Source organism: Leptopilina heterotoma, unplaced genomic scaffold (genome assembly GCF_015476425.1).
Source record: "Leptopilina heterotoma isolate Lh14 unplaced genomic scaffold, ASM1547642v1 Lhet_70, whole genome shotgun sequence".
Classification (NCBI taxonomy): Eukaryota; Metazoa; Arthropoda; class Insecta; order Hymenoptera; family Figitidae; genus Leptopilina; species Leptopilina heterotoma.
In genome coordinates, this window is record NW_025111162.1 from 1733043 (window position 1) to 1748164 (window position 15122).

Consider the following 15122-nt stretch of genomic DNA (forward strand, 5'->3'; position numbering starts at 1 on the left):
GTTCAAATTCTTCTTGAAATTAGTTAAATTTATCAATATATCGTCGGTTGGGTGCACACGGAAAAAAAAAGTACGTGAATCCTTCCTTGAAAGTGCTTGACTTTTGGATAGAACACAAAGTACAAGGCTGTATCATATACTTTTTATTAGAAAATATAGAAAAGTCCTAGAGTTATTTTAGTACTAGTATGGGCAACAGTGTTTTTTAAATTTTAACGAAAAGTCATTTGTTCAGTTTTATAAAGTACGTGAAAGATTAGTTGACTGCGCTTGAAAATTCTGTAGAGCATGCGCAGTGTGCGTTGCGCGTTTCTACCCAAGGTAAATGCCAGCTGATCGTCTGTTTCCGTTTGTGTTAATTTTAGATGTGAATATACTATTATTTTATGAAAAACAAATAGTGTTAATATATATTTGTCTTCAAGAATTGACTTTCAAAAAAATATTTTTTGTTTTGTGTTTCTCACAAAACAGAATGTTATGTAAGTCTCAGTTTTCAGTGAAATAGCATGTCTCAGAAGTCGTGAAAAATTTCACCATGTGGTATATAAGAACAATTCGATACGTACTTTTAAGTGTTAAGTGTGTGTTTATATTTAAGTTATACGCGAATATATGTGTGTGTTATAGGTTAGTTCATAAGTGTTGACGAACGTCGAAAAGTGATACAATAATTGTTCTTTGTTTGTGTGATTAATTATCCAAATATGTGAATGAATGAGTGAATTTCAGAAAAACGGTGTGAACAAGTGGAAATTATTTTTTTTATTTTACAGTTTTTTTGAAAGTCAATGAAATTCTCAAGCAAGGTACTAGAAATTTTCATTGACTGCTTTTGAAACTCTCATGCAAAAGTACTAGACTGTTTTTAGTATTTTGTGTCGTATCCAAAAGTCAAGTACCGAGTCAATGAAAAATTCACGTACTTTTTTTTTCCGTGCAGAAAGATGCCAATTCAGACTAATTAACAAATAGAAATTTTTTTATACAAAATTTATGTTTATTTAAGTAATATATGTCGATTTTGGTAAAAATTATTTTGAATTTAACAATTACCATTGTTATGAACAATTACATGAATTTCTAATAATTAAAATAATTCAGGATTATTATGTGTAATAATTTTAGTCATAGTTTTCACTTCGTCCTTATTAGCAACAGAATATATGACACTAGCATTGATATAGTTAATTAGGAGAGTTCACACCCAGACTTCAGTGGCCGTGCGGTTTAAATGCTTCGAGTCGGGTCGTCAAGGGTGGGGGGCGTGAGTTCGATCCCACATGCGAGCGGATATTTTTCATTGTAAGTGTTATATAAAATAATAAAATTACTATATTTAATCTGTATAAGTGTTATAAATTAAAATTGTAAACATGTTTGTAAATAATGTTAAAGGCCTGTTAAAGAATGAATTCAAAAAATGTAGGGGAACATAGTCTAGGTCGGCCACCTTTTTGACTTTTGTTTATAACTTTTTTTAAAAAATGAATTTGGACAATTGAAGTATATGGTTGGAAAGTCCTGTTTAATAGGAACATTTTTTCTGTACAAAGTAAATTGACAGGTTTAAAAATGAAAAAGTTATAAAGATTTAAAAAAAAAAAAATTTGTAGTCCAGGTTGGCCATTACAGTCAAGGTCGGCCATGTTTAAAATTTAAAGGGCATTAATCTTTAAAAAATAAAATAACATGTTTGGAGTTACGGAAAATTGATTCTTTATTGTTTACAGTTTGTAACTTAATGAAATAACAAAATAATAAAAATAAACAATATAAAAAAATAAATATAAATAAAAAAAAATTTTGCACTAAAATATTAATAAAATTAAATAAAAATATTAATAAGATGATCAATTATATTATGAGTTATACAGAATTGCAGTTTTTGCAAATGAAGTAGCTCGTCCTCATCTTTGCGCATTTTAAACACATAGTGGCCGACCTTGACAGTAAGTAACATTACCGAATTGTTGTAACCATAAAGAAATACGTTTCGGGATTCGTTCTTTTACTTTGTTTTTCTTTCAACCATGAGTCCCACAAATGTTCTGCATACTTGCCTTGACGATTCAATTTGTTTTTTATCTTTTATTAATGGTTTTTCACATTATGCACAAAACTTTTTTTGAGCTTTTTTTGTACCGACGTCACAGAAAACACAATTTTCGATCCTCCGAAAATGTAATTGAACAAAAAGTTAGGTTTTACTAAGACAAGCTTCGACAAGCATGCGCGTAGGTGGCGCTAGTGAACTTGACAAAAAAACGCGAGTGGCCTACCTAGACAGTAGACCAACCTTGACTACATTCCCCTACCATAACGCAAATTGGTTTTTTATTAAAATTATTTTAAATAAAAACAAATAAAAATAAATAAATAAAATATAAACCGAGCGAGCGTTAGCGAGCGAGGAAAATATCGCTAGTTATAAATTAAGATGGTACATCTTTGTCGCTACGATTACAATATGACACTAAACAAATATACAGACAAGTACGAGTGAACAATGTACAATTTTTCGGGGTCAATGCCCCATCGATAAACAAAACTAAGAAAGAGAAATGTCAAGGTTTTGTTTATCGATGGGGCATGGACCCCGAAAAATTGTACATCGTTCACTCGTACTTATTATCTGTATATTTGTTTAGTGTCATATTGTAATCGTAGCGACAAAGATGTACCATCTTGATTTATAATTTTAATTTTTCTAATTTTCTTTTTTTCGGTAAATATTTTATTTTTAATTTTTTATTCTTAATCAAAAGATTGTAAAAAATTGTAAAAAATCTTTTTTTAATATTTTGTTTTATAATAAATTATAGTTCTGAAGAGGACAGCTGTGCTGCCGAAACGTAAAAAGAATTGAATTTCTTTTATTTTTATTTTCCTTGACTCAGAATGATCGTTAATTTTCACTATTTATAAAATTAAATTGATATAAATTTCATTTGGCATAAATGCCATTTAACATAATTCTCATTTGATATAAAATTTACTTGACATAAATTTCATTTGGTATAAATCCCATTTAACATAATTCTCATTTGACATAAAGTTCACTTGATATAGATTTCATTTGACGGATAAGTCATTACACATAATTCTCATTTGACATAAAATTCAGTTGTCATAGATTTCATTTTACATAAAGATCATTTGACTTGTTGAAATTGTCGAATCATAATGTTGTGGATAATATCTAATTGGTTACTTTTTAAATTTGCGCCGATATTTTTATGTAAAATGTAATTAGTGTAAAATGATTTTTATGTCAAATGAGAATTTTGTTAAATGACTTTTATGTCAAATCTAATTTATGTCAAATGACTTTTTTGACAAATGAGAATTATGTTAAATGTCTTTTATGTCAAATGAACTTTATGTAAAAAATGAAATTTATGTTAAATAAGAATAATATTAAATGACATTTATATTAAATTAAATTTATGTCAAGTGAATTTTATGTCAAATGAAATTTTTGCCAAATGAATTTTAGGACAAAATAAAATTTATTAAATGTATATTATGTCAAATGGCGTATATGTTAAACAAATTTTACCTTAAATTAATTTTCTGTTAAATAAAACTTATGTCAATTGAAATATATGTCAAGTGATTTTTATGTGAAATAAAATTCAAGTCAATTGTATTTTTACGTTAAATGGGAATTATGCTAAATGATTTTTCTATCAAATAAAATATATGTTGAATTAATTCTATGTCAAATGACATATATATGTTATATAAATTTTATGTCTATTGAAATATATATCAAATGGATATCATATTAAATGCCATTTATGCAATATAAATTGTATGCTTAATGAAATGTATGTCAAATAAATTTCAAATTAAATGTTTTTTATACCAAATAGATTTTTTGTCAAATTAAATTCATGCTAAATGGTTTTATGTCAAATGACTATTATGTCAAATAAGATTTCGGGAATAGTCATGCGTCTCGCAAAATGTTTATGCAATGAACATCTTGTTATACTCTAGAACACAGTAAACTTAAATTAAGATGTTGTAGATACAAAACGTACTCATCGATAAGAGACTTGTCATTCGAATGATGCTCTAAAGACGACAGCAACAATCTCCTTTTTGGAAAAAACGGGTTCTCTTTTTGGAAGTAAGCAGCTCTATTGGTGTGGAGAAGAGAACGGATACTCCTCAAAAACTAAAACCGTTCTACGTTTGCGGCGCCACTGCTGCTTTTTGTACAGGGAAAACAGCGCTCTCATGCCAAATCAAACGGCTCTTTTTTTTCTCTCCGTGTATGCCCACAGTTAATATCAAACTTCTCTTACAGAAAAATATGATGATATCACAATATGATAAAAAAGTAAATCATTGATAAAAATTAACTAAAGGTAACTCAAACAACATAAAAGTGACTAACAAAATAACCAAAATTAAGATATTTTTTCTCAAAAAATAGTAAAAAATTACGTCTGCAGCAGAAAAAAATATTTGAACGAAAATGGCTGGTTATCGAATTTAGCCTTTATTCCTACACCAACTTTAAGTGTGTTAAATTTAAAAACGATCCGATAAGTTTTTCAAAAGTTATTGTGTTTACAAGGTTTTTGTCTACAGACAGGCGCAATCGCTGGACCATGTTTTTTGGGTTCAGAGGATCCCAAAACGTGAAGATTTAATAAAATTAGCAAAACTCAATTTTCGACTAAAACTAATACTTTCTCATGTGATAAGAATGTAAAAAATTTTTTAAAAAAGTAAAATAATTTTAGAAAATAAAAATTACTTTCTGCGTCGTAGTTAAAAATATTTATAAAAATTTAAATACAACATTTTCTCTATATTACCTATACAATTTCCGCATGCAGAGTTTCAATATCGAAATTTTTTTTATCGGAAATATTAAAATTAAATTATTAAATTAAAACTTTATTATCGCATTTTTTAATATCAAAAATCCAATATTTATATAAAGAAAAATTTAATTTAAGTTTAAACATTTTTTATCATATTGGCCATTACTTTATATCCATCACTATAAAATTAAAAATTTTATATGTAAAATTTATGTTTATTTTATGTTTCAAACTCTATCGAGATGAATATATATATATATATATATATATATATATATATATATATATATATATATATAAAGTTCATGAAATACTCTGTTCCTTTTAAAAGCCTAAATTCTCTTTCTGTTTAAAAAGTAAAAAATATATACCTAACTTTTTTCCATCGGATTTCATTTTTCATTGTTAAATAGTTTTTAATTTTTTATTACTAGGTATATAAACGTTTTAAACATTCATATAATAAATGCACTTTCTGCTATACAGGTACCGTAATAACATTCGTTTATATTATAATTAAAAAAATTTAATTACAATTTAATAAATAAAATAAAAAATGAATGAAATAAATTTGCATGAAAAATTGTTTTTAAAAAAAGAAACTTTTAAATTTCAAAGTTGATTAAAAAAAACTCACCCCATTTTTTTCGCACACACCGCCTGCATTTTTTAGGTCACCTGTCCAAGCCAAACCCAAAGTGCCCATTTCAAAATCTCGATAGGTGAACATATAAGCCAGACAGAAAGCATCATAATCCTCTTCTGAAAAATGTAAAACAAGAAATTAAAAATTAATAAAATTATATTAACAAGTTCTATAAAAATAAAAATGTTTTCCATTTTTTTCATTTTTTACAAAATAGATTTTAAGAAAATAATTTTCAGCTTTGATTTAATTATTAAATAAAATTAAAAAAAAAATTGGACAAGTGCGAGTTGAACTCGCACTGCAATGGCGGGTTCCGTACACAAAAAATATTAAAACAATACTTGCAACATTTATCGATAATTGGTAGAATTAAAATAAACAATTAAAAAAATATATTAAAATCATTTGATAAAAAAAATAACTAAAAGAAACTAAAGTATTGTATAACTAATATTGTAAACAATAATAAGTACCTAGAGGAACAAAATTTTCAAAATTAGTTCCTCTACTTATTATTGTTTACAATATTAGTTATACAATACTTTAGTTTCTTTTAGTTATTTTTTTTATCAAATGATTTTAATATATTTTTTTAATTGTTTATTTTAATTCTACCAATCATCCATAAATGTTGCAAGTATTGTTTTAATATTTGTGTACGGAACCCGCCATTGCAGTGCGAGTTCAACTCGCACTTGTCCAATTTTTTTTTTTTATTTTTAAATTTTTGTAAAAAATTTTTAAAAAATCTAAAAAAAAATTTTTTTAATTTTTTTTTTAGATTTTTTAATATATTTTTTCTGATCAGACTGTAAAAATATACTAATAAACCCATTTTTAGTTAATTAGATCAAATAATGTGGAAATTAGACAAAACAAAATTTTTTTCAAAAAATTTTTTAGTTTTTCCTTGACAACGCTATGGCTATTATTACATAGCAAGTTCTCTAAGATATTTTTCCTGTAATATTCGCGTTAAAATACACCAGTATGCCAAATTTTAGCCCTCCATGTTGAATAGTTTAGAAGTTAAGTGGAGCGAATGGTCACTTTTTATGCATTTTTGGACAAAAATCTTGTTATTTCCTTGACAACGCTATGCACGGTGAGCCTGAACCAGACTCAACCCAAAAGTCTTTGCGCAGTAACTTTTTGTTTTTGCTGTAAAAGTATAAGCAAAATAGAAGCCTTTCCTGTAAAAATTAAAATAATTGTCGGAGCCGTTTTTTAGAAATGTCCATTTGAATTTGGGCGATCGAAATTTCTTTACACATTATAATATGTGGACGTCCACATGAAAAGGGCCCATTTTGGCACTATTAGAGTTATCTATATGGGCGTATTCCTGGCAAAATTTGGAGAATTTTGAGTGGTCTTAGAACTTTTTTGGTTGAAAATTCGCTGAGTTACGGAATTTCAAAGTTTAGAACTCCAAAAACCTCATTTCGAGAAAAACGTAATTAAAGATTGCGATACCAACTAATTGTTGTATTTCTGGTTCCTCTTGGAAGTTATTCAGATAAGAATTGTTTCCAGTTCAGGGCACTTTGAAGATAGAAAACCAACAAGTTTTAAATTTTTAGAACCACCCCCTCCCCTTAATTTTGAAAATACGAAAAACCGACAATATGGGCCCTTTTCTAAAAAGGACAGTTTTTCTATTAAAAAACCATTTTTTTACAAGATTAATGATTGAATATAATTTTATTCTGTCATTTGAAGAAAAAGAATAGATATTAAACGTATTTAAAATTTTTTGACAGTCTCTATTATGAAAAAATTAACGCAATATCCAAATTTTCATTTTGACAATTACGAAAAAAATGACTCTAACATCAATATCTCTGATTATTCTGGGAAGTTATTCAGATTAGAATTGTTTACAGTCCAGGGTATCTAGAAGATTAAAAACAAATAGGTTTTAAATTTTTAAAACCACCCCCCCCTCTTAATTTTGAAAATACAAAAATCGATAATATGGGCCCTTTTCTAAAAAGGACAGTTTTTCTATTAAAAAACCATTTTTTTACAAGATTTATGATTAGGTTAAATTTTATTGTGACATTTGAAGAATAAAATTTAACCTAATCATTAATCTTGTAAAAAAGTGGTTTTTTAATAGAAAAACTGTCCATTTTAGAAAAGGGCCCATATTGTCGGTTTTTCGTATTTTCAAAATTAAGGGGAGGGGGTGGTTCTAAAAATTTTAAACCTGATGGTTTTTTATCTTCAAGGTGCCCTAAACTGGAAACAATTCTTATCTGAATAACTTCTAAGAAGAACCAGAAATACAACAATTAGTTGGTATCGCAATCTTTAATTACGTTTTTCTCGAAATGAGGTTTTTGGAATTCTAAACTTTGAAATTCCGTAACTCAGCGCATTTTCAACCAAAAAAGTTCTAAGACCACTCAAAATTCTCCAAATTTTGCCAGGAATACGCCCATATAGATAACTCCAATAGTACCAAAATGGGCCCTTTTCATGTGGACGTCCACATATTATAATGTGTAAAGAAATTTCGATCGCCTAAATTCAAATGGACATTTCTAAAAAACGGCTCCGACCATTATTTTAATTTTTACAGAAAAAGCTTCTATTTTGCTTATACTTTTACAGTAAAAACAAAAAGTTACTGCGCAAAGACTTTTGGGTTGAGTCTGGTTCAGGCTCACCATGTATGGCCATCACCTCCAATCACATTCTCTATATTTTTCCTGTAATCTACGTGTGAAAATACGTATCTGTACCAAATTTGAGCTTTCTAGGTCAAATAGTTTAGCCGCTAGGGGGGGGAGGACACGATTTGGCTACGGACACAAGAGTCTCACCAATAGGGTTCCGCCGATAAACCGTAGGTGTACGGAACCCTAAAAATAAAAAAAAATTATCAATATGACTGGAAAATATTTTTCGTATTTTGTAAAATTCTCTTCAAATTTTTATAAAAGAATTTTCAGTCTTAATTTAATTATTTAAAACTAAAAAAATGTTTAGGTACACGGAGAGAAAAATCTAGCTTTAATAGTATGACACTACCTATACTAATTTCGCATGGACTATAGTCACGCTTCAAACGCATGAAAACATACCGAAAAACCATGGTGAAGCGTGGACCCATGGTTTTTGGGTATGAATTCATGCGTTTGAAGCGCGACTATAGTCATGCGAACAGGGTTGCCACTTTTAGTACAATTGTACTAAATTGATACAATTTATACAACGGCAGTACATTTAGTACCTCTTTGATATATTCAGTACAATTAATGAAAACAAAAAATTTCGAGATCCGGTAACGAATATAATATTCACTTGAGCGCCTGCGTATATTGTTTCTGTGGTAACAAGTATATCTAAGTATGTACTTAAATTTGATTGGCTGAACTTGAGAAACTTCCATGAATTGGAGTAGTTTCTAAAAGAAAATCCAATCAAATCTGTTAACGCGTGAACACACAACACATCCTTGACCATCTCTCCTCCGGCGGTCGATTCTCATCTCTGCTTTTTTTGGAATGTTTTTCCAATTTGCAAATTCGGTGTTCGTAAAAAGGTAAACAAATCTTTAATAGTTTTCCCTTTTTTTAAGAATCAGTTTTGAAAGATTAATTTACTACAAATAATAATGTACATTTTTAACTTTGATATTGAAAATAAGCGAGGACTTTCTTGAACATTATTGTGCCCAACATCATATCTTCCTCGAATTTTAGGTTATGTTTTTACTTTTTAGCATGCTGAAAGCGTTATTAATTTTCAGATGGCTTATTTGGTGAATTTTTCGTGATATTTCGAAACAGTTTAATGCAAAATTACAAAATGAACAAGTAAGTGGAAAAATTAATGGGTTTTTACAATTTTATACTTGAGAAAATCATATCTTTATGTAGATGTTTTATATTTCAAGGTTCGTAATTAGAAAGGAAAAACAAGGAGGTCAGAATTCTGACAGTGAAAATGTTGATAGCAATAGTAATACTATTACAAAAGCTCCCGCTGACACGGACACGGCTGTGAAAAAAAACCAAACTCGAGAATTGGACACTGATATAAATTCTAATTATGTTGAGGAGACGGGAAAGAATTTGTCAAACAAAGCAAAAAACGTAACTAAGAAAAAATACAAACAAAAATTTAGTGTTCACTGGATGAGTGAATTCAAATGGGCCTCGGAACGCAATGGTTCGACATTCTGCACAACTTGTAACCTGAAAATATCTGGCGGGGCATTTCATCTGCGGAGGCATGCTAATAGTTCCCATCACATTTCGAATGTTACAAAAATTTCACATTCATCAAATATAAGTGAATCGATGAAGAAAATGTCTTTAAAAGACAGAATAGCTGATGTTGAAATAAAAATTACGTGTTTCATCTGTGAAAATAATCTTTCATTTCGAGTTGCTGACAACATGGTGCAAGTGTGCAAACTTGTTTTCAACGACTCTCAACTGGCTCAGAGTGTGAGAATGGGAAGAACAAAATGTTCAAATCTCGCTATTAATAGGATATCTCCATATTTAAAAAAGAAATTAGCGATGGAATTGAAAAGTCATGAATTTAGTATTATTATTGACGAAACGACGGACGTCTCAACCACAAAAAGTTTGGTTGTCATCGTCAGGCTGTGGTTAAAATCGTCAGGGTCAGTGCAAGATAGATTTTTTGACTTGATTGAAGTATCTGATGGGACCGCAGAAAGTATATATACTTCCTTGATAGCATTATTGGATTCATACGAAATACCACATGAAAACATTGTGGGCTTTGGAGCTGATAATGCTAGCGTTATGATGGGTCGCTTAAACGGTGTACAAGCTCGATTAAAACAAATTTGCCCTAATTTGGTGGTACTGGGATGTGGGTGTCATTCGGCTCACTTGAGTGCATCTGCGGCGTGTCTGAAGTTGCCAAAGACAGTAGAACAATTCGCTCGCGACATTTATAACTACTTTGCGAACAGTAGTAAACGTCAAAATGAACTACAAGAATTCCAAATTTTTGCTGAAGAAGTAGTGCATAAAATTTTGAAACTCAGTACAACCAGATGGTTATCTTTCAATGTACGTAAAAATTTATTATCATTATTATTGTGTAAGATTAATTTTCATTCTATCGATTTTATAATTTGTCTTTGGATTTTCAGAATGTTGTAAACAGAATATTGGAGCAGTGGAATCCTTTGACACTCTACTTTCAAAGTGCAGTTTTGGATGACGATTTGCCTGGTGCGAGACCAATCCTAGAAGCTTTGCGAAATCCTGCTTATAAATTATATTTTAAAATTTTATCACATGCTCTGATATGGATAGTCAAGTTAAATCTCGAACTTCAACGTGAAAGGCCACAAATTGCTACATTGCTTAAAAGTGTGACAGAATTGTACAAATCAATTCTAAAATGTTATATAAAGCCGGATGTTCTCAGTTCTAACGAACTGTCAAATATTCAAGTCGATTATCCTCGGAATTTGAAAGCACTGGAAGAAATGTACTTTGGTGCAAAAGTTGACGCATTTATTAAAAGCGGTATATCCATCGACCAAAGAGAATTGCACAACTTTCGATTGCGTGCACTTGACTTTTACATCGAGTTATCGAAACAAATCAAAATGAGATTCAATTTTCAAAATCCTCATTTGGTGTATGCGTCGAACTTTTCTGTTGAAAATGCTTTAAGCGGCAGAGTTGTTTCAATTTCAGAATACTTAAATTTGTATCCGACAATAGATGCTGATGCAGAATTTGTTAATTTGGAATGGCAATTGCTTCCAGAATTATTCTACTTACAAGAATGTTCAAGTTTGGAAACGATCGAATTTTGGTATAAGGTTGAACAAAAGAAAAATGGAGCTGGCGAATTTGTTTTTTCAAATTTGATAAAAGTAATCAAATATGTAATGGTGTTTCCTCATTCCTCAGCTGCTGCAGAGCGAAGTTTTTCGCAATATAGTTTGATTAAAACAAAATTGAGAAATAAGTTAAAAGTATCGACGGCTGCTGCAATATTACGCATTAAAGATGGTTTGCGGTATAATGATTTATCTTATAGCAGAATTACTTCAAAAGAAATTTCCGCATATTTAGAAGCACAATTTCAAAATGTCGATCAAGTGGAAAATGAAGATGTTGATGACGTATTTGCATTGTTATTGTAAAGTGTTTCGCTTGTTTGTAAAACTATTTTTAAGTGTTTCAAGTTGAAAATATTTAAAAGTTTTTGTTTAAAATATTTTAAAAAATATCTACGTTTTTTATTAAAATGTATGACCAAAGATAAAGATAATAAGACATAAAAAGAGATGTAAACTTATTAATTTCTTAATAAAATTTTTTAAAACATGATTAATTTTAATAATTATTACATTATTAGAAAAAATTAACTTATTTATCTAATGAATTCATATTTTAATTAAAAATAATGCATATAAACTTTCTCATAAGTAGAATAAGTATATATTTAGATATATTTCTGATAGTTTCTTTATATAATTTGAATTTCGCGCCAAAAATACTAATGCTTATACACATCAGTACAATTTAGTACATATTAGACCTAGATGTCAGTACAATCCGTCATTCCAATGTGGCAACCCTGCATGCGAAGGTAGTGTCATACTATTAAAGCTAGATTTTTCTCTCCGTGTATATTTAATTAAAATATTTTTTATGTTCCGTAAACTGGGGCTATTAGGAACAGATTTCAACTTTAAAGTCTTGCAACTTTTTTGTGTATTGAAATATTGCCTTAATTTTTTGTTTCTTTTCTTGATCTTGGCGAGCACATTGAAAGGTTTTATAATTGTCTTGATCAAAGCTGGAATTTTAAGCAAAAAAGTCGAAAAACACGCATTTATTCGAAATTACAAAATGGGGCTATTAGGAACAAGGCGGTAAAAACTATTGGAAAACGTATTTAAATTAAAGAAGTTATTTTTTATTGCTCGAAAGTAAACACAGAGTAAAAGACAAATGTAAAAACAAAATTAAAAGAGCGAATGTGTGTTTTAAACGTTGCTGGTATCATCAGTTGAGGTCGATGATGGAATCACTGGTGGTTTTTTGCGACTTGTCGGTCTCAACACTCTTTTACAATTTTGAACCATCTTTGAACACTAAAAACCAATTTAAGTGATAAAAAACAAAAAAAATTACGAAAAACTTACGTTTTGACAACACACTTTAACAATTCGGAAGAAATAATTGTGTTTTTTATATACCCGCCGTTTGTGAATTTTGTTTTTTGTTTCTAAAATCTTACTGTAAGTACAAAATAAACATATTTATTACTTAGTGAACTCAATAAAGTTTCCCATAAGAAATCCCATTAATAAAAAACAATCACATTGAGAAGATAAAAATGAAACAACTTACCTCAACAATCAAATGTTTTACACGTTTGAAACTTCACTAAAACACATTAAGTCACTTCCAAGCTACTATTGTTCACAAAATAATTAATAGTCACAATTATTGCATTGAAATGTGTTGCCAGTTACTGCAGCAGGGTCAAAATAAGTGAAACCGGCCACTTGAAAAATTTTATCTCCAATTTTCAAGTTATCTATGATTTTTAGTAGATATATGAGTACACTTTTTCCCCCTAAAATATTTTTCAAAAAAAAATTTTATTTTTGAAGTAATCAGGTATTGAAGTTTTAGGTCATTTTATTTTCATTTTATTATTACTTTGAAACAAATAAAGATAATTAAGTAATTTTTTTTTTAAATTAAAGCTTAAAGTCTATACTTTAAAGATGAAATAAAGCGATTGCTAAAAAATGAAAATTTATAATTGTTATTAACAATTCTTTTAAACAATTGCAAATTGAAGAATGTTCTCAATGTTTTTGAAAGATTAAATTACGATATATTGATGCGCAAAACTATAAGGATTCATTTAAAAAAAAGAAAAATGAGTAACCTTCAATATTATAGAAATTGTGTAGATTTTTCTGCCAAAATGCAGGCCAAAATCGATTTTTAATCTTAAAAATCCGCTTGAAAGCGTGAAGTTTCTAACAAAACAAAAGAAGATCTTATTTATTCGTTTGCAATTTTATCTTTTTCCAGGAACTTGAGTCAATTTTTGCTTGCATTTTGTCAGCAAAATTTACATAATTTCTATAATATTGGAAGTTACTCATTTTTCTTTTTTTTAAATGAATCCTTATAGTTTGCGCATCAATATATCGTAATTTAATCTTTCAAAAACATTGAGAACATTCTTCAATTTGCAATTGTTTAAAAGAATTGTTAATAACAATTATAAATTTTCATTTTTTAGCAATCGCTTTATTTCATCTTTAAAGTATAGACTTTAAGCTTTAATTTAAAAAAAAATTACTTAATTATCTTTATTTGTTTCAAAGTAATAATAAAATGAAAATAAAATGACCTAAAACTTCAATACCTAATTACTTCAAAAATAAAATTTTTTTTTGAAAAATATTTTAGGGGGAAAAAGTGTACTCATATATCTACTAAAAATCATAGATAACTTAAAAATTGGAGATAAAAATTTTTCAAGTGGCCGGTTTCACTTATTTTGACCCAGCAACAATTTTTCAAAAGCAAGTAAAACAATTTATCGATGAACGGCACCGATAGCATCAACTCCACCCGAAAACAGAATTTTGTTCCTAATAGCCCCAGTTTACGGTATTGATAAATTATGTTGAAAACTTTATTAGAGGAATTTGTAGACTTTGTTTAATTATTAAAAAATAAAAAAGTATTAATATTAATAATTAAAGTATTGTAAATAATAAATGTAATAATTTTTTTTAAATGTCTCAATTCAAACAGTTTGAAGATGGGTGCAAAAAAACTAAAAGCAACTTAATTATAAATTTTTTATAACGCGGTGCAAAAAAGCTCCCTGCCAGATTTGGATTTACTATATGTCCACTTTTAAAGTGGACAAATGGTAGACATACGGTAAAAGTGGAAATAAACTATTTAGAAGGTGTTTGACAGCAAAAGGAAGTGTTAAATATGTAAAATGGATGTTTAGAGAATAGATTTTAGCAAATATTGCAATAAATAAATCTCTAAATAATTAATAATTACTTGAAATTCCTGACAGATTCGATAAACATAAATGGATAGGTGGTTAGACTTTAAATAGTAGAAAAAAGTTTATCAAAAAAACTAAAAATGTTAGAAAAAGCTCTGATAATTAATAAATTAACTATTGTACAGTCGATTTATCCATTATTTAAGTTGAATTAAATCGTAAATTGTTCAATTATTAATGATAAATATGCGAACTGTGAGACCTGTCAATGTATTGGTAACATGCGTGATACTTGTAGCAGACTACGATTGACTACGATCATATTCTGAACGGCGGAACGAAAGGAACTGATTTGGATAAACGCGCGAAGTTTCAAAATGATGTGTAAATATAGTAAACATTGAAAAAAATTGCTTTCTTTGATTTAAGAGATATTACTAATAAATCATATCTTTTACTTTTAAAAAACGTTTTTTTAAAACAATGTGATCAAAAATTAGAAATTTAGCAAAACTTTTTCCATTATTAAAATAAATGAATTTATTTAAATAAATATTATTCAAAGCTAAAAATCAGTATTTTACTTAGAAAAATAAATTTGAATAAAAATT

At 28.4% G+C, this 15122-nt stretch overlaps 1 protein-coding gene across 8 annotated transcripts in view; it reads right to left on the reverse strand.

The window, feature by feature from the left end:
- LOC122510570 (disintegrin and metalloproteinase domain-containing protein 10) overlaps positions 1 to 15122 on the reverse strand; it is a 1090443-nt gene that overhangs the window by 154731 nt on the left and 920590 nt on the right. For all 8 annotated transcript variants that reach the window (XM_043625327.1, XM_043625328.1, XM_043625329.1 and 5 more), the window contains one exon: positions 5482 to 5606. In XM_043625327.1, the coding sequence (XP_043481262.1) occupies positions 5482 to 5606 (125 nt within the window). The remainder of the gene's footprint in view (positions 1 to 5481; positions 5607 to 15122) is intronic.